Source organism: Hemiscyllium ocellatum, chromosome 23, assembly GCF_020745735.1.
Source record: "Hemiscyllium ocellatum isolate sHemOce1 chromosome 23, sHemOce1.pat.X.cur, whole genome shotgun sequence".
Taxonomy (NCBI): Eukaryota; Metazoa; Chordata; class Chondrichthyes; order Orectolobiformes; family Hemiscylliidae; genus Hemiscyllium; species Hemiscyllium ocellatum.
Genome location: NC_083423.1, coordinates 3486904 through 3511906, shown reverse-complemented (window position 1 = coordinate 3511906; position 25003 = coordinate 3486904). Strand labels below are relative to the sequence as shown.

Below are 25003 nucleotides of genomic sequence, written 5' to 3'. Positions count from 1 at the left end.
CACTCAATTTCCTCTCAATTTGACAAGGTCCACTAAACCTTGCTTTTAAAGGCTCACCTATTACTGAAAGTAATACCAATATCTTATTCCCCAATTACAAAATTGCGAATTTGTGACTTTGTTTGGCTTCCTGTTTTGTTGCTGTGTGCTGTGATACCTTTAAATGCTGCCTAGCCAGTTCTCCAACTCTATTTAATTGTTCTCTAAAATTTGACACATTTGATTAGGGGTTTAGATAGGGTAGACACTGAGAACCTTTTACCGCTAATGGAGTCAGCTGTTACAAGGGGACACAGCTTTAAATTAAGGGGTGGAAGGTATAGGACAGATGTTAGGGGTAGATTCTTTACACAGCGGGTTGTGAGTTCATGGAATGCCCTGCCAGTAGCAGTGGTGAACTCTCCCTCTTTATGGTCATTTAAGTGGGCATTGGATAGGCATTTGGAAGTTATTGGGCTAGTGTAGGTTAGGTAGGATTCGGTTGGCGCAACATTGAGGGCCGAAGGGCCTGTACTGCGCTGTATTTTTCTATGTTCTATGTTCTATGTCCAAATGGGTGGTCTCTGAATGCTGACTAATTAATTTCTCCTTAATCAATTTTAATGGTCCTTTTACTTCATGCCCCAAAATTAATTCAAATGGACTGAACTTGGTTGATTCTTTCAGTGAATCTCTGATCACAAAAAGTACAAATGGAACTCCCTTATCCCAATCACCTGGATAATCCTGACCATAAGCCCTCAACATGGTCTTCAGTGTTTGATATCATCTCTCTAGCGTTCCCTGTGATTCCGGATGATATGCAGTAGATTTGAATTGCTTTATTCCCCAGTTATCCATAACCTCCTCGAATAGTTTGGATGTGAAGTTTGACCCTTGATCTGACTGGAATTCTATTGGTAGTCTGTATCTAGTAAAAAAATTAAGTATTTCTTCTACAGCCCTTTTAGCTGTGATGTTGCGTAATGGGATAGCCTATGGAAATCTAGTCGACACATCCATTATTATTAATAAATACTTATTCCCACTTTTTGTTTGAGATAGGGGACCTGTGCAATCAGTCAAGACTCTTGTGAAAGGTTCCTCAAATGCTGGAATAAGTATTAAAGGTGCAGGTGTTATTACTGCCTGTGGTTTTCCGATTAGCTGACATGTGTGACACGTCTGGCAAAGCTCAATTACATCCTTGTATAATCCAAACTGGTAAAAATGTCTTTGTATTTTAACCTGTGTTTTCCTCACCCCAAAATGACCTCCAAGTGGTAGCTCATGAGCCACTCACAGCACCCCCTTTCTATACACTACTGGCAAAACAATTTGATGAATCTCTGCCCATTTCTGATCTACTTGAATGTGTGATGGTCTCCATTTCCTTATTAAGACAGTATTTGTTAAGTAATAACACACAGGAATGCATTCACTTTCTTTCTTTTGATATAACTGTTTTTATTCCTCACCTTTCTGCTGTAATTCAATTAGCTTAGCAGAGCTAAAAATATTGGCACGTTTACCTATTTGCACCTTTTCTGCTCCACTTATCTGATCAAAGAAAGTTTCAGATAACTCTACATCAGCTTCCTTGTCTGTGCCTTTTGATCGCTCCTGCTTCAGGTTGTGTCTCTGCGATCCTGTGATCATACAATAAAGGAAAATTCCTGGATAAACATTCTCTAGGTCTTCAGTTGCCCACGTCTCCACTGGCTTTTCAACTAGGCAGCCCACCTATTGGTGAATCAGCTATATCATTTACAAGAACAAGTTGTATTCCTGGAGCTGAGAGTTTGTCCAGTACTCCTACCGCAGATTCTCCACTCTTCTCTGGACTCTCTAGCCTCACTTTACATAATTGAGCACTTTTTGTCTCACCATGAATTCCTGTTACCAGCACCCTTCCTGGCAATAGTCCCTCAGGAGTACATATCCTGTGTCCCTTAATATTGTAACCTCCTTACCTGCTGCTCCTGGCCTATGTGAATAAACTTTACCCTTGTGTGTACATTTTTTCAGCAGATCTGGCACTTCCTCCTTAACCAACCTCTGATCATCTTGTACACTCTAAGGCAGTTGTCTAACTTACCTTGTGCTTTTTGTTACTAGTCCAACAAAACTCCCAGGCTTGTCTGGTTTACCTACATCTGGCTTTCTCCTAGCCCACCAACACTGTGGTTTCGTGGGGCACACTTTATAACAATGAAAACACAGGAACTTTTTAATTTCTTTGTCCCCCTCAAGGGTTTCTTTTTCACCCTGTGGTAAGTTCTCCTTATGATCATCACTAAGATCTACCTTTCCATTCCCACGTGAGGATTTCCCTTTGCCCCAGTGTCTATCCCTCATGGACTGAGATTGATTCTGGAAGCCAAACCATGTTTTATGGACCAGCTCAGAATCATCAGCGCCTTCAGCTGCTAACCTTGCTGTTTTAACTCTCTGCCCTTCCACATGAGTTCACACCACTTCAGGCAATGAATTTTTGAATTCCTCCAAAATAATACCTAAGGGCATCATAGATTTGCTCGATTTTTAAAGCTCTTATCCATCTAATGAAATTACTCTGAAACCAAAAGAGAAAATGCTGGAAAATCTCAGCAGGTCTGGCAGCATCTGTAAGGAGAGAAAAGAGCTGACATTTCAAGTCTAACTGACTCTTTGTCAAAGGTCAGCATCCCTCCTCTGACAGGGATGTGAATACCTCACCAGCCCTACCTCCAAGTTCTGTTTGGATCAACAAAACCCACATTGCCACTGGCCACTGCATTCATTTAGCCACCTTCTCAAATGAGATGAAAAAGGCTTCCACATCCTTCTCATCAAATTTAAGCAATGCTTGAACATACTTAAATAGTTTCTGACTCGGCTGCTGACTACCAGGGGCTTGCTCCTCCTCACTCTCTTCCTCCCTAAGCCGACCCTCAGCCTTTATCTCCAGCCTTTTAAGCTGCCTTTCCTTTTTAAGTGTCAGTTTTTGAAGTTCAAAAGCTTTCTGTTTTTCTTTCTCTTCTGCTTTTAACCGTCTCTCAAACTGTTTCATTTCTGCTGTCCTTTCCTCACCTCTCGCCTCTAACGCAAGCTGCTTCATTTGCAATTGAATCCTTGCCATCGTTATAGATTCTGATGGTTTCTCCAGTAGGTTTAAATGCTCAGCTACTGCTGTAGTTATCTCCTTCCTCACAGAAGGAGGCAGTTCCAATTCTGGCTTCTCTGCTAATTCCTGCAACTTGGTCTTATTCACTTTTTACAAAACTTCCAAAATCACGGCATCCACACCCAAAACACGTCGGAGAGCCATTACTATTCCAAGCTTTGACTACCCAACCAAGCCAACACCCAAAATAAAGAGACGAGCACTACCACTCGCTGTTTAAAATCCTGCAAAGAGCCCCCAATCTGTTATGGACTAGGCCAGACCACTCAAAGCAACAGCCCTAGACCGAACTTTGCAATTTGTTTCGGTAATTGTACAACGGAAATTACCAGAGTAAGATAGCTAGGTAGACTACTGGATTTTAAAACAGACAAAACATTTATTCACAAAATTACACAATGAAACACAAAGAACAGAATAAAGAACCCCTACAGAACTCAGTCTATCCAATTAGACTTAATTATTCTGTTCCGAATATACACAACAATCCCAATAAGCCAACTCCCTTTAAAAACCAGTATAAATATAACACATGCTTACAGGTTAAAGTTAAAGGACAGAAAAGAGAGCACGAGAGTTTCCACACAGCTCCCTAGTGAACTTCCCAATTCAAGACTGAACTAAAACAGCCCAGCTCAGCTAGGGAGCTGACCACGCCCCTTTCATTATACAGGTCACTTCTAAAACATGACCACTTTGCCCTGAAGTCTCATATGTTTACATACAAACAAAAGGCCTCTCAATCCTTTTCATCTCTGTACCAAACCAGTCTGATCGGAGCTTGGCCCAGTTTATTACCCCTCTGAAAAAAGTCAAGGACAGTCTCCTTGAGCCAAGGAGCAGGTTTTAGCAAAAAAGGGACCAGCTTCGTGACATAAGAAATCAAATTCATGTTAGAATTTTGGTTTGAAATTGACTCTGTGACATTTTCACTTAGTAATGTTACATGGAGATATCAACTGATCCCAGTACAGTTTGACTCTGAGCTTGCTGTATTACGTATTGTTGAAATCACTTGTCAAACTAAGTTGATGACAATGTGCAAAACAATTTTATTCTAATGTGCTAATTGTACGTTTCAGCAACATAGTGGCTATGTTACTGGGCCAATATTGTACAGGAAAATAACTAAACACTGTGAATGCCAGAAATCTGAAAACAGAACAGAAAATAAATCAGATGGCATCTTTGAAGAGAGAGAGAGAAAGAGAAGAAGAGAAACAGAGTTAATGGTTGGAATTCTTCATGCTTTCTGAACGGTGGCTCAGGAACATTAATGGGAAGGAGATAGAAATGTAGTTTCCCGATGACAGGTTCAAGTGCTTTGGTTTAATTTTTACAAGTTTTCAGTTGGGTCAGGTCTCCCAATAGTTGGGAAGCAGGGTTATAATGTTATAAAGCTTATTAACTCCTCAACCAAGTGGAACTGTGTTAACAGGTACAATGGTTGTCAGTCAGGAATGGGAAACATATACTTATGTACCTCATAGCTTTGAGGTGTTTAACTGCTGTGGCAGACTGCTCCCACCAAGATTGGGTGAATAGAAACATCCTCACTAACGTGGGCAGCATGGTAGCACAGTGGTTAGCACTGCTGCTTCACAGCACCAGGGACCTGGGTTCAATTCCAGTCTCAGGTGACCCCTGCCCCTGTTGTGTGTAGGGATTGTACATTCTCCAAACCTCTGTCTGGACTTCCTCTCACTGTCCAGGATTGTGCAGATTAGATGGATTATCCATGGTAAATGCAGGGTTACAGAGTTGGGGTGGATGATCTTCAGAGGGTTGGTATGACTTGATGGGATGGATGGTCTGCTTCCACACTGTAGGGATTCTATGATTCTAACGTAAACAAACCATTTATTTGCTCAAAGACCTTCAATGTAAGTACCGAAGCCTCACAGGATCCACCAGCCCATGACATGCCTGAGTCATCAGTTCTCTGCTTTGATCAGGGTGAAGGCTAGCCCGGCCCATTCTGGTTGATTCCATCAAACTTGATTGGGCCAGGCAAGTGAAGATCTACTCAAAAGGTGGACAGAAAAGTGGGCTAGGTGGATTGATTGGCAGGCAATGGAAAATCAAGGATGTGGTGGTTGGGGGGGGGGGGGGCGGTGGGGCGCAGAAATGATCATGAGGAAGGAAGGGAGCAAACTAGCATGCAGAGGCGATAGTCACTGGGACAGGGAAGGGCAGGAGCTGCATGTTGAGGACGGGGAACAGAATATGGTTCACACTGGGGATGGAGAAAAAGCAGGGGAACTTAATAAAGGACAGCGCATCCTGTGTGGATGTGTCACAGCGCAGTTTGGTCTCTGCTCTGCCTAAGGCCGCAAGAAACTACAGACAGTGGTGAACACAGCCCAGTCCATCACGAAAACCAACCTTCCAATCACTGACTCCATCTTCACTTCCCACTGCCTCAGGAAAACAACTAGCATCATCAAGGACCCCTCCCCTCTGGTTATACTCTCTTCCAACCTCCTCTGCTAGGCAGAAAATATAAAAGTTTGAATACACGAATGAACAACTTGAAGAACAGCTTCTTCCCCACTGTTATCAGACTTTACAACCGACCTCTCAATCTCTCTCTCTGCACCTTCTCTGTAGCTGTAACACTGTATTCTGCACTCGGTTCTGTTACCCTGGTGCACTATGTATGGTATGATCCGCTTGTAGAACACACAAAACAACCCTTTTCACTGTATCTTGGTACATGCGACAACAATAAATCAATAATTAAGTAAGGGCAAACCAAAGCAGGAAGTGCTGGAGGAACTCAGCAGGTCTGGAAACATCTGTGGAGACAGAAACAGAGTGAATGTTTCAAGTCCAGTGACCCTCCTCAGAACTGATTATACCTAGGAAAAGGTCACTTATATGCTGAAGTCAGGGGTGGGGGGAAGACAGCGAGTGCATGGGCGAAGGTGGAGCCGAGAGAGATAGAGAAAAAGAGAGAGATAGAGAATGACCCATATAATTGGATGTATAACACCTGCCCATTTCCCTCCTCCCTCCTCAGTATCTAAGGGCCCAGACACACCTTCCAGGTGAAGCAGCACTTTACCTGCACTCCCCACAACCTAGTCTGCTGCACTCACTGAGGGAAGCTCAGTGCAGGTTGGAAGAACAACACCTCATTTTCCACTTCTGAACTGTTCTAAAATGTCATATTGGACTCAGAATGTTAACTCTGTCTCAATGTCCATAGGTGCTGACAGACCTGCTGAGCTTCTCTAGCATTTTCTGAGTTTGTTTTAGATTTCCAGCAGCCTCAGTATTTTACTTTGACTTGTCTCTCTCTCTCTCTCTTTCTCTCGAGCTGCCACCAGACTTGCTGAGCTTTTCCAGGTTTTGTTCTAATTAAAAGAGTTCAGAAGCCTTGATGAATGATCCAGATGGGTTTATATCCTACAGTGCTATCTGGAGAATTCAGATGAAACAGTTCTTGATTAGAAAGCTAATGGTGTAATGGTCACCAGCCAGTAATGGTGACTACCAGATGGCCATGAAAACACAGTTAGCTCAGTGAAACTTTTCAAGGAAGGAAACTTCTATCCTTACCCAATCTGGCCTACATGTGACTCCAGGCCCATAGCCATGTGGCTGACTCTCAATTGCTCTCTGAAATGATCCAGAAAGCAACTTAGTCAGAGTCATAGAGCTGTACAGCATGAAAATAGACCCTGTTTCAACTAATCCATGCTGACCAGATATCCTAAATAAATCTAGTCCCATTGACAGCATTTGGCCCATATCCCTCTAAACCCTTCCTATTCATATACCCATCCAGATGCCTTTTAAATGTTGTCATTGTACCAGCCTCCACCATTTTCTCTGACAGCACATTCCATACACACACCATCCTCTGTGGGAGAAAGTTGTCCCTCAGGTCCCTTTTAAGTTTTTCCCCTTTCACCTTAAACCTATGCCATCTAGTTATGGACTCCCCTACCCTGGCAAAAAGACCTATTCACCCTATCCAGTCCGCTGATTTCTGAGCAACAAACCAATAAGCAGACAAAACACATCCAGAAACCCTAGCCACTCTCGCCTGCATCAAAGACATCTTGGAAATGACTGCCAGACTACACAGACCCCTTGGCATCATGGCAGCCCACAAACCCACCAGCACACTAAAACAGCAGCTAATGAACTTGAAAGACCCTATACAGACTACAAGCAAAACTAATGTCATTTACAATTTTATAAACCTCTATAAGCTATGTCCTGTATAACTGCAACATGATCCCGCAACCTCCGACGCTCCAGGGAAAACAGTCCTAACCTATTCAGCCTCTCCCTATAGCTCAAACCCTCCAACCTTGGCAACATCTTTGTAAATCTTTTCTGAACCCTTTCAAATTTAATAACATCTTATCTGGATGTAGGTTTGCTCGCTGAGCTAGAAGGATCATTTCCAGATGTTTCATCACCATACTAGGTAACATCTTCAGTGAGCATCTGAATGAAACACAGGTGGTATAGCCCGCTTTCTATTTATATGTTTGAGTTTCCTATGGTTGGTGATTTCATTTCCTGTGTTGACATCATTTCCTATGGTGATGTCATTTCCTGTACCTTTTCTCAAGGGTTGCTAAATGGGATCCAAGTCAATGTGTTTGATGATAGAGTTTTGGATGGAATGCCATGCTTCTAGGAATTCTTGTGTGTGTCTCTGTTTGGCCTAGGATCGATGTGTTGTCCCAGTTGAAGTGGTGTCCTTCCTCATCCACTTGTAAAGATACTACTTGAGAGTGGGTCATGTCGTTTTGTGGCTAGTTGATTTCATGTAATGTAAATGGCATTAATTTTGCTTGCTGTCTGTATAGAGTCCTTTAAAAAGAACGGGTACCCAATCAACACAATCTGCCAATTTCTGAGCAACAAACCAATAAGCAGACAAAACACGTCCAGAAACCCGAGCCACTCTCGCCTTCATCAAAGACATCTTGGAAATGACTGCCAGACTATACAGACCCCTTGGCATCATGGTAGCCCACAAACCCACCAACACACTAAAACAGCAGCTAATGAACTTGAAAGACCCTATACAGGCAACAAGCAAAACTAATGTCATTTACAAAATACCTTGTAAGAACTATAACAAATACTACATTGGACAAACAAGCAGAAAACTAGCCACCAGCATACATGAACACACACAGGACACCACTTCGACTGGGACAACACATCCATCCTAGGACAAGCCAAACAGAAACATGCATGAGAATTCCTCGAAGCATGGCATTCCAGCCAGAACTCTATCATCAAACACATTGACTTGGATCCCATTTACCACCTCCTTAGAAAAAGAACAGGAAATGACATCAACACAGGAAATGACGTTGCCATAGGAAATGACATCACCGGCCCTGAGAAACTCAAACATATAAATAGAAAGCAGGCCGTGCCACCAGTGCTGCTTTCAGCGGCTCACTGAAGATGTTACCTGGTATGGTGACGAAATGTCTGAAAATGAACCTTCCAGTTCAGTGAGCAAACCTACATCCAGAACCCCAACCTGAGCTACAAATCTTCTCAAAACTTGCTAACATTGTATCTATAGCAGGGAGATCAGAACTGAATGGAGTATTCCAAAAAGTGGCCTAACCAATGTCCTGTACAGCTGCATCATAACCTCCCAACTCCTGTACTCAATACTCTGACCAAAAAAGGAAATTGTACCAAACACCTTCTTCATTTTCCTATTCTAACTCCACTTTCAAGGAATGATGAACCTGCACTCCAAGGTCTCTTTGTTCAGCAACACTCCCCAGGACCTTAGCATTAAATGTATAAGTCCTGCTCTGATTTGCTTTTTCAAAATGCAGCACTTCACATTGTATCAAAACTGTACAAAAAGCCTAAAATAAAACTGAAATAATCGAATGTTGTGGGTGAAGAAGGCAGCTCACTACCACCTTCTTGAGTAATCGAGGCTCGAAGATAAATGCCGACACCCACATCCCATGAAGAAGCAAAAGAAAGTGCTGAATTCTATTTGTACGTACAATGCTGGTTCTGTGTTGGAGGCTTGGGTGATTCAACCATTTACCTGTGAATAACTCACCACGAGAACAAAATGTGATTGAAACAATGGAGACGTATCTCTGTTGTAAAGAAAGGTGAGGTGGATTGCTCAGTATTTGATAGTCCATCTGCAAACTCAGGCACTGTTTGGGTAAACCCACACAAAAGGGAAAGGACACAGATTTCAGTGAATATGTAACTTTCCTTCCCCATGACCCAGAATCTATTGAAAGGTGTGATATAGAGTTGTACAAATTAGAAGCTCACAGGTTTAATTACTGTATTTTACTGAGTTATCTCACCTCAGTAGGAGTTGCAATAGAGTGAGACAATTGAGTTCTAGTGACCTAGGATTCACGCGCTCCCACTACTCTGTAAAGTGTTGATCCTGTAAAATCCCTCGGTTCACCACTTTAACAAATGGAAATAACACCTACATTCAAACTTCAAACAAAGGGAAAGCATAACAATGTACCGATACATTAGTCACTGTTGTCATGCTGTGATTTTAAAGCATTTGTTCCCACTTTGCATATGGTTCACATACACTGTCTCCACCGAACCCAGGCAGCTAACTGTTCTGGGCAAATGGAGCTAACTACTCGCCATTACCATTTGAGCAATTTAAACAGTTGATTGGATCCGCATTCTTTTATTTTGCAGCATTCAGATGAGATTAGATTTACAGTGTGGAAACAGGCCCTTCGGCCCAACAAGTCCACACCGACCCGCCGAAGCGCAACCCACCCATACCCTTACATTCACCCCCTACCTAACACTACAGGCAATTTAGCTTGGCCAATTCACCTGACCCGCACATCTTTGTGACTGTGGGAGGAAACTGGAGCACCCGGAGGAAACCCACGCAGACACGGGGAGAACGTGCAAACTCCACACAGTCAGTCGCCTGAGTCGGGAATTGAACCCGGGTCTACAGGCACTGTGAGGCAGCAGTGCTAACCACTGTGCCACCGTGCCGCCCACTAATTACATCACCTACTTATTAAAAGTTAATTTCTGAATGGCATTCGTAAATGCTGCAATGTTGAAATGAACCAGAATTAGGATCATTTCATTTTTATTACAGGACTTAACGTAGTTTGGGTAGGACAATATCTCCCCTGGCATAAATACATTGGGGCTTGGAGATGCTTTGGGATGAACAAGCAGTAACAACTCAATCTCTTCTGTTTAGAGCACTTAGAGGGTGTTACTTTTAATCACCGTGATTTTAAATCTTATTCATGTTGTCACATTGTATCAGCCATCACATATGGTGGGATTACTGGCCTCATGGGAAAGAACAACTGATGGAATCTGTCATCAGCTTTAATTAATAGAAGTTAGAGTTCATGTATCAGGAATGGTACCTGATTTCCAAGTGGCGTATTGGACTCATTATAACTAATTGTGAATTTTGGTCTTGTTGGTTATGTAAAGCTGTTCCACATGGTCTCTAGTTGACTTGAGCAGACCACGAGCAACTTTCAGGAACCAGACAGGGACAAAACCAACATTGTACCTCATCAGGCAGAATAACTGAATCATTTTACACCTTTTTGATCAAGTCAACAAAATATTGCTACAAATTTGAGGCTAAAGTAGGTTTTCTGTTCAGTGCCATCAGTAACTCCTGTAACAGGATTCCACATCTATGACCATTTTGAAATTGATTTTCTCTGAATAATGTCATCTACAGCTAAAGCACCACCCCCCTGGGGACATGATAATATGTCTCGCATTCAAACTGGAGATAGTCCCCAAGATGAGTCTTACTGGGCTCCAAACATTAACTCTGCTTTTCTCTCCACGGTTATTGCCAGACCTACTGAATTTCACCAGCACTTTCTCTTTGTATTTTGGATAAATTTGCCACCCAATCTTGCAGTCAGCTCAATATTTTTCTGCAGTGCGAAAGCCCAGAACAAAGCAGAACTAAACCTGTTTTGATTTTTTTTTAGTGAACATTGCAATGGAACATTTCTGATCACTTATTGATCTCAATCAATACAACGTTTCTTTCTGTCAATAATAATAAAAACACAAACTATTCTGTCCCTGAGCAGTGAGGATAAAGTCTAGCTAACACTGAAGAGATGGTGCAGTTTAGTAATCATATCTGCAAATGTGTTGCTGGTCAAAGCACAGCAGGCCAGGCAGCATCTCAGGAATAGAGAATTCGACGTTTCAAGCATAAGCCGTTCATCAGGAATGAGAGAGAGTAGCCAAGCAGGCTAAGATAAAAGGTAGGGAGGAGGGACTTGGGGGAGGGGCGATGGAGGTGGGATAGGTGGAAGGAGGTCAAGGTGAGGGTGATAGGCCAGAGTGGGGTGGGGGCGGAGAGGTCAGGAAGAGGATTGCAGGTTAGGAGGGCGGTGCTGAGTTGAGGGAACCGACTGACCATATCGCTGGGCCAATAGTCTGGATCCTAAGGCTAATGATCTGGGATGGGGGATGAATCACTGCAGGGCAGGGATTGGTGAGATTCGAATTCAATCAAAAGATGTGGAATTAATGGTAGCTATATGTAGGAACCAATGTGGTTCACAAATGTCCTTTAGGAAATGAAATCCGCTGCCCTCACCTGGTCTGGCTGATATCTGACTCCAGACCCACTGCAATCTAGTTGATTCCCAAGAACCCTCTAAATTGTACCAATAGGTCACTCAGTTCAAGGTCACTTAAGGAGTGATAATAAATGCTGGCCCAGCCAGCGATACCTGCACCGCATGAATTAATTATTTAAAAATGGGTGTGGGATTTTCTTTGATCATATTTGAAATATCACTTCTGTGATTACTCAAATAATATATCAATAGGAAATGCAGTAAAGCAGCTCTGACCTCAAAACTGTTTTGCTGTAAACATTGCTTTTAGATTGTGGGGAAGAAATGCCAACCTTCAGTCTTTTGACGACTTTAGTAGAAGAATTGACCTGTATAAAATAGGAACTCAAACTCAGACTAATTTTCTCACCCTCTAGAATGCATTCAAAACCTGAAGTACAAAAAGGAAGTGTTTTTATGAAAAGTTTCTGAATCTCAGTGGAAGGTTGTAAAAGAAATAATGTTCCTGACCTAAAACCATAGACTCACTGTTGTGTTTCTGTCACCAAATTGTGCTTTCTGCTTATCATGAGACAACATTTACCAGCTGGAAAGATAGACTTTAGCAAATAGGAATAGTGAGGAAAGGTTGCTGGAAATGCATGAAGATAACAAAAGATATTTGGAAAGTTTGAGGAATAAAGCACAAAACCATCTCATGCTCACTGTAAGATTACAGTAAAGCATAGCAATGAAGAAGATCTATGATACAATTTAGGGAATTAGCAAAGATAGAGAGGGAGAAGAGGCTCTGAGTGGTCTGACAGTCTTTAAAGTAGATAAATCTCCAGGGGCAGTTGAAATGTGTCCAGAATGTTGAGTGAGGCAAGGGAGGAAATGACAGGGATACTAGCAATAAAGTTCAATTCCTCTCTGACCACAGGGAGGCTCCAGAGGACAGGAGGACAGCCAATGGGGGTCCTGTTCAAGAAGGGAGCAAGGGTACGTCAGGAAACTACAGACCAGTCAGTCTAACCTCTGGTGGGGCAACTATTGGAAACAATTCTGAAGGACAGAATTAATTTGCATTTGGAGAGGCAGGGATTAATCAATTCCAGTCAGCACGGTTTTGTTAAGGGGAGCTCATGTCTGACCAACTTGATTAAATTTTTCGAACAGGTAACCAGATGTGTAGATGAGGGCAGTGCATTTGATGTCATCTACTCGGACTTTAGCTTGGCTTTTGATTAGGTTCCACGTGGGAGACTGATAGCAAAAGTAGGGGCCCTTGGGAGCCAATGAAATTTGTCAAATTGGATCCACAATTGGCTGAGTAGTAAGAAGCAGATGCTGATGGTTGAGGGGTATTTTTCTAACTGGTAGTGTGTGTCCAGTGGGGTTCCACAGGGATCAGTGTTGGGTCCCTTGCTATTTATGGTTTATATAAATGATTTAGATTTGAATGTAGGAGGGTTCATTAGTAAGTTTGCACACGAAACAAAACTCGGTGGGGTGGTAATCAGTGGAGGGGGATATCAGAGTAGAAGTGGATATAGATGGCTAGTCAGATGGGCTGATCATTGGCAATGGAATGCAGTCTAGATAAAGATGAGATGTATGTGGACAGGACAAACAAACAAGAGAATACTGAACAGCAGGAGCCTGGGAAACACCAAGGATCATTGGGACCTTGGGGAGATTATACACCTTTCTCTTCAGTTATCAGAACAGGTAGATAAAGTGGCTAAGAAGCCATATGGTATTCTTATTTTTAGTAAGGCACAGAGTTTAAGAGCACTGAGGTTAGGCTGGAACTGTAAAAAAGACATTGGTTAGCCCTCAACTCGAGTATCATGTGCAGTCCTGGAGTCCAGCAATTGCATTGGAGAGAGTGGAGAGCTGATTTACCAAGATGTTGCCTGGACTGGAAAGTTGGGTCTATTTTTGTTTGTATTTTATATAAATGATTTTCATGAGAATTTAAGAGACATGGTTAGTAAGCTTGTGGATGACACCAAAAAAGGTGATATAGTCAACAGTGAAGAAAGTTGTGTAAGATTACAACAAGAATTGGATCAATTGGATTAATGGGCTGAAGAGTGGCAGATGGAGTTTAATTTGGATAAATGTGAGGCATTGCATTTTGGTAAAACATACAAGGGCTGGACTTATGCAGTTAATGGTAAGGCTTGGATAGTATTGCTGAACAGACAGACCTCAAGGTTCAGGTACATTTAGCAGTTTTTTGAACGTTGTGTCACAGATACACAGGGTGGTGAAGATCATGTTTGGCACGCTTGCCTTCAGCGCTCAGACCATTGAATATAGGAGTTGGAATTTGCAGTAGAACAGAACATTGGTGAGGCCACTTTTGGAGTATTGTGCATAGTTCTGGTCACCCTGCTTTAGGAAGGATATGACACAGCAGGCCAGGCAGCATCTGTGGAGCAGGAGAATCGATGTTTTGGGCATAAGCCCTTCTTCAGGAATCCTTCTTCTTCCTGAAGAAGGGCTTATGCCCGAAACGTCAATTCTCCTGCTCCTCAGATGCTGCCTGGCCTGCTGTGCTTTTCCAGCACCACATTTTTCAACTCTGGTCTCCAGCATCTGCAGTCCTCACTTTCTCCCTTTAGGAAGGATATTACTAAATTGGAGAGGGTGCAGAAATGACTTATCAGGATGTTGCTGGAACTGGAGGGTTTGAGTTATAAGGAGAGGTTGAATAGGCTGAGACTTCTTTTCATTGGAGCATAGGAGGTTGAGGGGTGACCTTCTAAAGGTTTGTAAAACCAGGAGGGGCGTAGATAAGGTGAATAGCAAAGAGTCTTTTCCCTAGGGTGGGGGAGTTCAAAATTAGGGGGCATATTTTTAAGGTGAGAGGAGAAAGATTTAAACGGGACCTGAGGGGCAACCTTTTCACACAGTGGCTAGTTTGTATGTGGAATGAATTGCCAGAGGAAGTGGTGGACGCAGTTCCAACATTTAAACGATATTTGGACATGTCCATGACTAGGAAAGGTTACCAGGGCAAAGGGCCAAAAGCAGACAGGTTTGGAAAACCTGGTCGACATGGACGAGTTGGACCAACTGTGTGACTCTCTTACAGAGAGATTGGACAGACTGGGATCTCTGTCCAATGGGAGCAGAGGAGATTGAGAGGGGACATGATTGAGAGGTATAAAGTGATAAGGGGCATAGACAGGGTAAACAGGAAGAAACTTCCCCTCTTGATGGAGGGTTCAATGTCCAGGGGCCATAGATTGAAGGTAAGGGGCAGGAGGAGGTTTAGAGGGGGGGGTGGGGGGGGAATGAATAAAGCTTTCCAGCCAGTGGGTGGTGGGGAATCTGAAACTCTCTGCCTGTAAGTGAGATAGAGGCAGGAACCCTTAGCACATTGAAGACGTATTTAGATGTGCTTTTGTGAAGACAAGGCTATAGGCTGAGTGCTGGGAAATGGGATTAGAACAGTTAGGTGTTTGTTTTTGACCAGCCCAGATGTGCCTTTTTCTGTGCTGTAGATCTCTATGAGTATGAATTATTTATTTATTCATTCAGGGGATGAGGGCCTCACCGGCTAGACAGCATTTATTACCCATCCCTAATTGCCCAGAGGGCAGTTAAGAGTCAATCCCATTGCTGTGCGTCTGGAGTCATATCTAGACCAGGTAAGGATGGCAGTTTCCTTCCCTAAAGGACATTAGTGAACCAGATGGGTTTTTCCAACAATTAACAATGGATTCATGGTTATCATTAGACTCTTAATTCCAGACGTTTTAAAATTGAATTCAAATTTCACCATCTTCCCTGGGACCCCAGAACATTATCTGGGTCTCAGAATTAACAGTCTAATGATAATACCATTAAACTAATGCCTGCTACACAATCTTTGCGGGTAATACAGAGAGAATGCAGAATGGTGTAGAAAGGTACACACCATTGTCATCATTTGGTGAATGAATTTAAAGTCCATATTTAATTTAAGGTCAAGGTTTACATCATCCTCGTATCCAATAGTGAGGGAAACAAAACGTTTTATAAGATCAGATATGCAAACAGAGATGAGAAATCAAATCAATACTCTCTGCACAAAGAGTAACACTGGGAGCTGAGACTGTTTTCTCCATGCTATTGGAGATATGTGACCAATGGCAAACGCCACAAATTTGACACTCAATCTGAAAGGACACAGCAGGTCAGGCTTTACAAATAGGTTTACACCTTTTTGGGGCTTTTTCATCTGGACCTTTAAATTATTTTGTTTCAATTAAACACATATTATAATATTGCCAGTACTTAGAGTTATCAGAAACTCTTCAGCTCCTGAAACAGTCCATGTTCATATGCAACAACACTTGGGCAAAATTGATCTTGGGCTGACAAATGGCAAGTAACATTCAAGTAAACATCAGACCAATGCCAAAAAACGAGCATCTCCAATAAGAGACATTCAGACCATCAATGGTGTTACCACCCCTGAACTCCCCACCATCAATATCCTAGGGGTTCAGGACAAAACAATGAGCTTGATTGGCACTACATCCACAAACAACCACTCCTTCCACCAGTGACACCTAGTAGCAGCAGTGTGTACTATTTATAAGATGCACCGCAGAAATTCAACAAAGATCCTTAGACAGCACCTTCAAGATCTATGACCACTTCCTATTAGAAGGACAAGGGCAGCAGATACATAGGGAATACCACCTGCTTCAAGTTCCCCTCTGAGCTCCTCACCATCCTGACTTCGAAATATATTACCATTCCTTCAGTAGTTCTGGATCAAATCCTGGAAAACCCCCCATAAAGGTATTATGGGTCTACCTACAGCACATAGAACATAGAACAGCACATTACAGGCCCTTCAGCCCTCAATGACCTTTTATCCTACTCTAAGATCAAACTCACCTATGTACCCTTCATTGTACTATCATCTATGTGCCTATCCAAAAGTTGCTTAAATGTCCCTAATGTATCTGACTCCACTACCACCGCTGACAGTGCATTCCATGCACCTACCTCTCTCTCTGTGTAAAGAACCAATTCTGACATCTCCCATGAACCTTCCTCCAATCACCGTAAAATTATGCCCCTTGTGCTAGCCATTTCTGCCCTGGGAAAAGTCTATGGCTATGATTCTATCTATGCCTCTCATCATCTTGTACACCTCGATCATCCTCTAATCCTTCTTTGCTCCAATGAGGAAAGTCCTAGCTCCCTCAACCTTTCTTCATAAGACCTACCCTCCAGTCCAGGCAGCAACCTGGTAAATCTCTCCTGCACCCTCTCTAAAGTTTTCACATCTTTCCTATAATGAGGCGACCAGAACTGAACATAATATTCCAAGTGTGGTCTAACCAGGGATCTATAGATCTGCAGCATTACCTCGCGGCTCTTAAACTCAAGCCCCCTGCTAATGAAAGTCAACACACCATACGCCTTCTGAACAACCCTATCAACTTGGGTGGCAACTTTGAAGGTTCTATGGACACAGACCCAAGGTCCTTCTGTTCCTCCGTACTGCCAAGAATCCTGTTTTTAACCCTGTAACCTGCATTCAAATTTAACAACCCAAAATGAATAACTTCACACTCTTCCAGGTTGAATTCCCACCTGTCACTTCTCAGCCCAGCTCTGCATCCTGTCAATGTCCCGTTGCAACCTACAACAGCCCTCCACACTATCCACAACTCCACCAACCTTCGTGTCATTGGCAAATTATTAACCCACCCTTCCACTTCCTCATCTTAGTCATTTATGAAAAATCACAAAGATCACATGGACTACAGCAGTTCAAGAAGGCAGCTCACCTTCTCACGGGCAATAAATGTGACCCAGCCAGTGACACCCATGTCCCATGAGTGAATAAAATGAAATATAAATACGACTGAACACATTTGGATCTTAAAACTTGGTGATAACATACAAAGAGTTCATCACTTACCCTATAATCGCTGGAAGTCACGTAAAATATAGGCAGAAAGGCAAGCCAGATAATACATGTTGTGTACATGGTAAATCCAATAAATTTTGCTTCGTTGAAATTTTCCGGACATTTTCTAGTCTTAAAGGCATAGACAGTGCATAGGGTCACCAGCACCACATCGTATGTCAAAGACATTAGCATACTGGAGTCTTTTACGTTACATTTCAGAATGACTGTCTCTCTTTTTTCAGGGACAGTGTATCTTCTTGTACCAGGAGCCTCCAGCATGAGCCAGACTGAGACAATGATAATCTGAACGGAGATGAGACTCAGACAGATGAAGACTTGGGAACTAGGGCTGATGAATCTGGGTCTCTGAGCCCCTTCCTTCACACCGTTAAATATCCTGGCGATGCGGTTAGTCTTTGTAAGCAGTGCTGCATAGCACACAGCAAATGAGGTGCCCAGTCCCAATCGGCGCAAAGTGCATATGGCAGGTGAGGGCTTTGCGATGAAGAAAAAGGTCATGCAGTAGGAAAAGAAGACCCCGAACAACAAAATGTAGCAGAGCTCACGCCCTGACGCTTTGATAAGAGGTGTGTTGTTGTGCTTTACAAAGATAGTGGCAACCATTAGTGTAGTGACTATCCCAGCGCACGAGATGGTGATTGGTCCCACAGCCCAGGCATCTCCCCATCGGATATACTCCTCCGGTAGGTCATAGCAACCTGTGAGGTCCTCATTGGGCCATCTGCCCGGCCCACAGTCCTTGCATGTGAACTCATCCTCCAGGTACGCATAGGGGTCACAGGGTACACAGATCCAGCAGCACACATCCCCCGGCTGCATGTTCTTGATCTCATTCCGGGCACACGGATCGCTGCACTGCGATGTGGGGATATGATGCCTGGGCCAGTGAATCAGGGCTGTATTCAGAGACAAAGACTTTGCCCACTGGCCCACCTTGATGTAGGTGTATTTTCCTGCAATCTTCTGGAAGTTGAAGACATTGTAACGACCAATCCCATCTCCATTCTCATCAAACTTGACTTCACTGTCCATATCACCGGGCGGACGGAATGGGGCTGCAAAATGACAACATTAAAAAGGTCAGCCTACATGATGATCCTATATACAGTAATTGTTCAATGATAGTGGAGAAACCTCCTGCACAAGTGTCAAGATGTCATGTTGCAGCTTTACAAAACTTTGATTCGGCTACACTTAGAGTATTATGTTCAATTCTGGTCTCCACACTATAGGAAGAATGTGGAGGCTTTGGGGAGGGTGCAGAAGAGGTTTACCAGGATGCTGCCTGAATTAGAGAGTAGCAACTATAAGGAGAGGTTAGAAACACTCAGGTTGTTTTCTCTGGAGGCTGAGGGGGAAGCTTGAGAGAAGTCTGTAAAATCATGAGAGGCATGAATAGGGTTTACAGTCAGAATCTTTTTCCCAGAGTTGGAATGTCTAATACTAGGGATCATATATTTAAGGTGAGGGGGGGAAAGTTCAAAGGAGGTATGAGGGGCAGATGTTTTACCCAGAGAGTCGTGGGAGCGTGGAACACACTGCCAGGGTGGGGGTGGACGCATTTAAGGGGCTTTTAGATAAGCACATGGATATGCAACAAATGGAGGGATATGGACCAAGGGCAGGCAGAAAGGATTGGTTTAATTTGGCATCATGTTTGGCACAACATTGTGGGCTGAAAGGTCTGTTCCTGTGCTGTACTGGTCTATGTTCTACATACACACACAGCCTAAGTTCCATTTTGCTCTGATTTGGATTACGTGGTCATACAGTCAACCTCTTCCCCCATTAATCAGCCACAAAACCCTCTTCTGACTGGAGTTTGATAGTTAGTGAGGGGGGGGGGGCGACAGTGAGTGTGGGGGGGCAGTGAGTGTAGGGGAGGGGGGGTCAGTGAGTGTTGGGTGAGGGGAGTGGGTGAGCATCGGATGAGGGGCCGGTGAGTTGAGGGGGAGGTGGGTGTGCGAGAGTGGGGGGGAGGGGAGTGGGTGAGCATTGGGGGAGGGGAGTGTGTGAGAGTGGGTGAAGGGCAGTTAATGAGAGTATAGGGGGAGGGGAGGGTGATTAGTGACAGTGGGAGGAAGGGGTTTGGTGAGTGTGGGGAGACTGGGGAAGGGAGTCAGTGAGCACGAGAGTGGGGTCTGGGCCTTCAGAACGTAACATCAAGGTGTGGCAGTGAATGGATGTTATACCAACACATCAAACTTAATATTGGGCGGCATGGCGACTCAGTGGTTAGCATTGCTGCCTCACAGCAATGGACCTGGGATCAATTCCATCTTTGACTGTCTGTGTGGAGTTTGCACATTCTCTCCTTGTCTGCGGGGGTTTCCTCCAGGTGCCCCAGCATGCTCCCACAGTCCGGGATTGGCCATGGGAAATGCGGGGTTACAGGGAGTCCAGGTGGGATGCTCTTCAGAGGGACCATGTGGACGCGATGGGCCAAATAGCCTGCTTTCATGCTGTGGGGAGACTATGATTACCATTAAAGCTCAATCTCTAACAGGGGTTTCTGTGAAGCACAGGCAAATGTTGCCTCTTTAATATTGGGAGAAATAGCCAGATTAAAGGACAGTCCATTCAAGTATGGGCCAGTGGGTCACCCTGTTTTCTGGTGTAGTGTCCAGGGTGAGTGAGAATGGTCCACCTTTACCTCCAAGTTTATTGACCGCCTGGTGGTTAATGTAACAACATTTTTTTTAGACTTTCTCAGGAACAAATCACCAAGACAAAGAAGAGAGATATGTGGCAGATGAAGATCGAATTCAGAAATCAGTTTCTTTCCTGTCATTGAACGGAGTCATTGGAAGTGTGCGGGAGTAAATATTTGAGAAGATGGGAAGCGAGATCAGACTGACATGGGGTGGCAATATCGCGATGGTCATTACAAACAGTGAAACATGAGCAAAGCAAGACTGTTCTTTTTAGTAAAAGAAATTGCAGGAAAATCTCAGCAGCTTTGGCAGCATCTGGAGAGAGAAAGCAGAGTTAGTGTTCTGGATCCATGACCCATCTTCAGAACCATTCTGAAAAAAGGTCACTCAACACAAAACATTGACTCTGTTTCTCTCTCCACAGATGCTGCCAGGGCTACTGAATTTTTCCAGCAAATTCTGCTTTTGTTTCTGATTTCCAGTATCTGAAGATCTTTCCATTTTCCATTCTCTTCAGCTCCTGATTATATCTTAGGTCAATGTTTGGGTCGAAGTGATTTGGAGATTGTGAAGACTTGTAGTAAGCAGTTGATCGAGGGGCAGGTATCAGACCCTCTGCACTGGGATATCAGAGTGCTGTCATTAGATTAGATTAGATTACTTACAGTGTGGAAACAGGCCCTTCGGCCCAACAAGTCCACACCAACCCGCCGAAGCGCGACCCACCCATACCCCTACATTTACCCCTTTTACCTAACACTACAGTGTAATTTAGCATGGCCAATTCACCTGACCCGCACATCTTTGGACTGTGGGAGGAAACCGGAGCACCCGGAGGAAACCCACGCAGACACGGGAGAATGTGCAAACTCCACACAGTCAGTCGCCCTGAGTCAGGAATTGAACCTGGGTCTCTGGCATTGTGAGGCAGCAGTGCTAACCACTGTGCCACCGTGCTGCCCACTAATGAGGGTTACATTTCAGTTGGACAGTCTGTAAATTCTCAGATCTAGCATCGGAGCAATCCTTCATTTTTCATAATACAGTAAAATCTGCTTTGATTGATGCTCACTTTTCATTGGCCTTCTACTTTTACAGACATGTAAGCAAATGTGGACAAGATGCTGATCTGTCTATGTTTCCCAATTGGAGGAAAACTACAGCATCTGCAGATCTTTCCATTTTAAGAGCACTTTACACCTCTGATCATAAAGTGTTGATAATATATATTCCAGAAATTGTAGTGAAGCATCAGGAATGAAAATGACTGTAGTAACTATAGATGGCACTCTGAGCGTATGATATTGAACTCTATGAAAAGAACATTCCAAAATATAATGTGACTTGGTGAAAGAAGATAATTGCAGAATGTAGTGAGACCTGTAAGGGACACATCTTAAAACTACTGTCAATCACTACCCACCTCAACAGGATATGAAATGTTAGTCTCATGATTTGTCGGTCAGTCTGAAGCAGCAGTGGTAGCAATCAGATATACCGCACACAGTCTCAAAGTGAACATTATCTGCACTGAATCTTATCTTCAATTAAAGAAGTTGCATTGTTCTTTTACCATTCCTTACCCACTTTCAGATAAATGCCAGAAGAATGGTCCCAATGACCAGGGAGTCCCCAACTGGGGCAGGGATGGAGGTGGGCAGGGATGGAGGTGGGCAGGAGAGGGGGGTGGGGGAGGGGGAGATGGGCGTTCAGGTGTGAGAGGAGGAGAAATATCTTCACTCAGAGAGTGGGGAGCCTGGGGAATTCTCTGCCCCAGCGAACAAAACATTGAATGTTTTCAAGAAGGAGTTGAATATAGCTCTTAGGGCGAAAGGGATCAAAGGGAATGGGGAGGAAGCAGGAACAGAGGATTGAGCTCGATGATCAGCAATGACCAGATTGAATGGTAGAGCAGGCTTGAGGGACTGAATGGCCTACATCTGTGTCTCTTTGCTATGTTTCTGTGCTGACCAGTGGCTGAATGGTACATTTACATCTGAGAGAAACTTCTGGCTTTTGGAAACCACAATGATCTGAAGTATGATGATTTGGAAAGTAGGATTTCTGATTTGCCTCTTTTAAGGACAGTTGAGTGGAATATTTGCAATGTTTTGACACCATCTATATCATTCCATCTTAGTAATATAGCTCAAAAGTATCTCTTTGTTTCAAATTTTCTGTTATGAGTCATCCAACATTCCCTACATCTACCAGCCTTGCATTTCACCTTAAGAGACCTTGGAGTGCAGGTTGGTGGTTCCTTGGGGGTGGAGTTTTGGGTGGGTGGGATGTTGGGGAGGACAGTTGGTACGTTTTCCTTTGTTGGACGGAAGTGGTGGAAGCTGACACAATCACATTTAAAAGGTATCTGGATGGATATATGAATAGGAAGGGTTTAGAGGGATATGGGCTGGATGCTGGCAAATGAGATTAGTTTAGGTTAGGATATCTAGTAGACATGGACGAGTTGGACCGAAGGGTCTGTTTCAGTCCTATACATCTCTATGACTCAATATCTGTGGAAATATCTTTAAACAAGAGCTTTGAATTTCCAAAGACCAACTTAAAGGAATCGTATAATAAGATTTGAAGTTTTAAGGCTTTTACTGTAACAAATCAACTAATACTCGAAACTGCAGACATGAATAGCAGAGGATTCCTGAACTGACTAGCTGCAGTAAGGCCTGTTCCAGGGATTCCTTCTTCTGGCTACAGCAAGGACAATCTTTTAGAGTTTTCTGATGGCCATTTGGTGTATCCCTTCCACCAGAGACCATCCGTCTGGCAATATTCTTCCTGGTCACTCACAGAGTATTCACCGCTTTTAGATTAGATTACTTACAGTGTGGAAACAGGCCCTTCTGCCCAACAAGTCCACACCGACCCGCCACCCACCTACATTTACCCCTACGGGCAATTTAGCACGGTCATTTCACCTAACCTGCACATCTATGTGACTGTGGGAGGAAACTGGAACACCCGAAGGAAACCCACACAGACACAGGAGAATGTGCAAACTCTACACAGTCAGTCGCCCGAGTCGGGAATTGAACCCGGGTCTCTGGCGCTGTGAAGCAGCAGTGCTAATCACTGTGCCACTGTGCCGTCCGCTATTCCCTGACTGCTGACAACACCCGTGCTTTTCAGTGTCTGTGTGACTTCTCTGTCCATAGACAGGCCAACTGCTTCTGTCCTCCTTTCGGGTGTGAATATAGGGATGGCTAATAAACATACTGGCCAGCCAGTTATGTCCACGTTCCCATTTTCTTTAATAAATCACATAATCCCTGCAGCGTGGAAACAGGCCATTCAGCCCAACAGGTTCACACCAACTCTCTGAAGAGCAAAAAATGAGGTCTGCAGATGCTGGAGATCACAGCTGCAAATGTGTTGCTGGTCAAAGCACAGCAGGCCAGGCAGCATCTCAGGAATAGAGAATTCGACGTTTCGAGCATAAGCCCTTCATCAGGAATGAGAGAGAGGGATCACTAACCTGCAGGAGCACAAATCCTCAGGTTTCCCCACCCCCACGCCGTCTTTCGTCACCACGCGTAACCCTGCCCCCATGCAAACCTTCGTCACCACGCATAACCACGCCCCCACGACGTCTTTCGTCACTTCACGTAACCCCGCCCCCACGCTTATTTCCGTCACGACGCATGACCCCGCCCCCACGCTTGACTCCACCCCCACATCGAGCAACGTCACCACGTCTAACTCCGCCCCTACTTCGATCTCTGTCCCCTCCCCTAACCCCGCCCCCAGCCCCAGCTCCAGTCCCACACCAGGTCCTAGCTCCCAGCCTTGCCGGATTTTCACCATCCCTCCAGACCTCCCTCTCTCTGAGGATGAAAGATCAGTCCTCAGCAGGGGCCTCACCTTCATTCCCCTACGCCCTCGGATTAATGAGTTCAACATGCGGCGAGACATTGAACAATTCTTCCGCCGCCTTCGCCTCCGTGCCTACTTTCACAACCAAGACTCCCGCCCACCCTCTAACGACCCCTTCTCCTGCCTTCAACACACCCCATCCACCTGGACACCCCGTGCTGGCCTCCTACCCGCCCTCGACCTCTTTATAGCCAACTGCCGCCGTGACATTAACCGACTCAACCTGTCCACCCCTCTCACTCACTCCAACCTCTCACCCTCAGAACGTGCAGCCCTCCACTCCCTCCGCTCCAATCCCAACCTCACCATCAAACCCGCAGACAAGGGAGGCTCGGTGGTAGTTTGGCGCACTGACCTGTATACCGCTGAAGCCAAACGCCAGCTCGCGGACGCCTCCTCTTATCGCCCCCTTGACCACGACCCCACCTCCCACCACCAAACCATCATCTCTCAGACCATCCAGGACCTCATCACCTCAGGGGATCTCCCATCCACCGCCTCCAACCTCATAGCCCCACAACCCCGCACCGCCCGTTTCTACCTCCTGCCCAAAATCCACAAACCTGCCTGCCCCAGCCGACCCATTGTCTCAGCCTGCACCTGCCCCACCGAACTCATCTCCCAATACCTCGACACGGTCCTGTCCCCTTTAGTCCAAGAACTCCCCACCTACGTTCGGGACACCACCCACGCCCTCCACCTCCTCCAGGATTTTCGCTTCCCCGGTCCCCAACGCCTCATTTTCACTATGGACATCCAGTCCCTGTACACCTCCATCCCC

General features: G+C 44.5%; 1 protein-coding gene across 1 annotated transcript in view; it reads right to left on the bottom strand.

Annotated features, from left to right (window-relative positions):
* Positions 1-25003, bottom strand: part of grm3 (glutamate receptor, metabotropic 3) — a 252732-nt gene that overhangs the window by 9222 nt on the left and 218507 nt on the right. Inside the window, exon 5 of the mRNA XM_060843076.1 lies at positions 17666-18732. Within this exon, the coding sequence (XP_060699059.1) occupies positions 17666-18732 (1067 nt within the window). The remainder of the gene's footprint in view (positions 1-17665; positions 18733-25003) is intronic.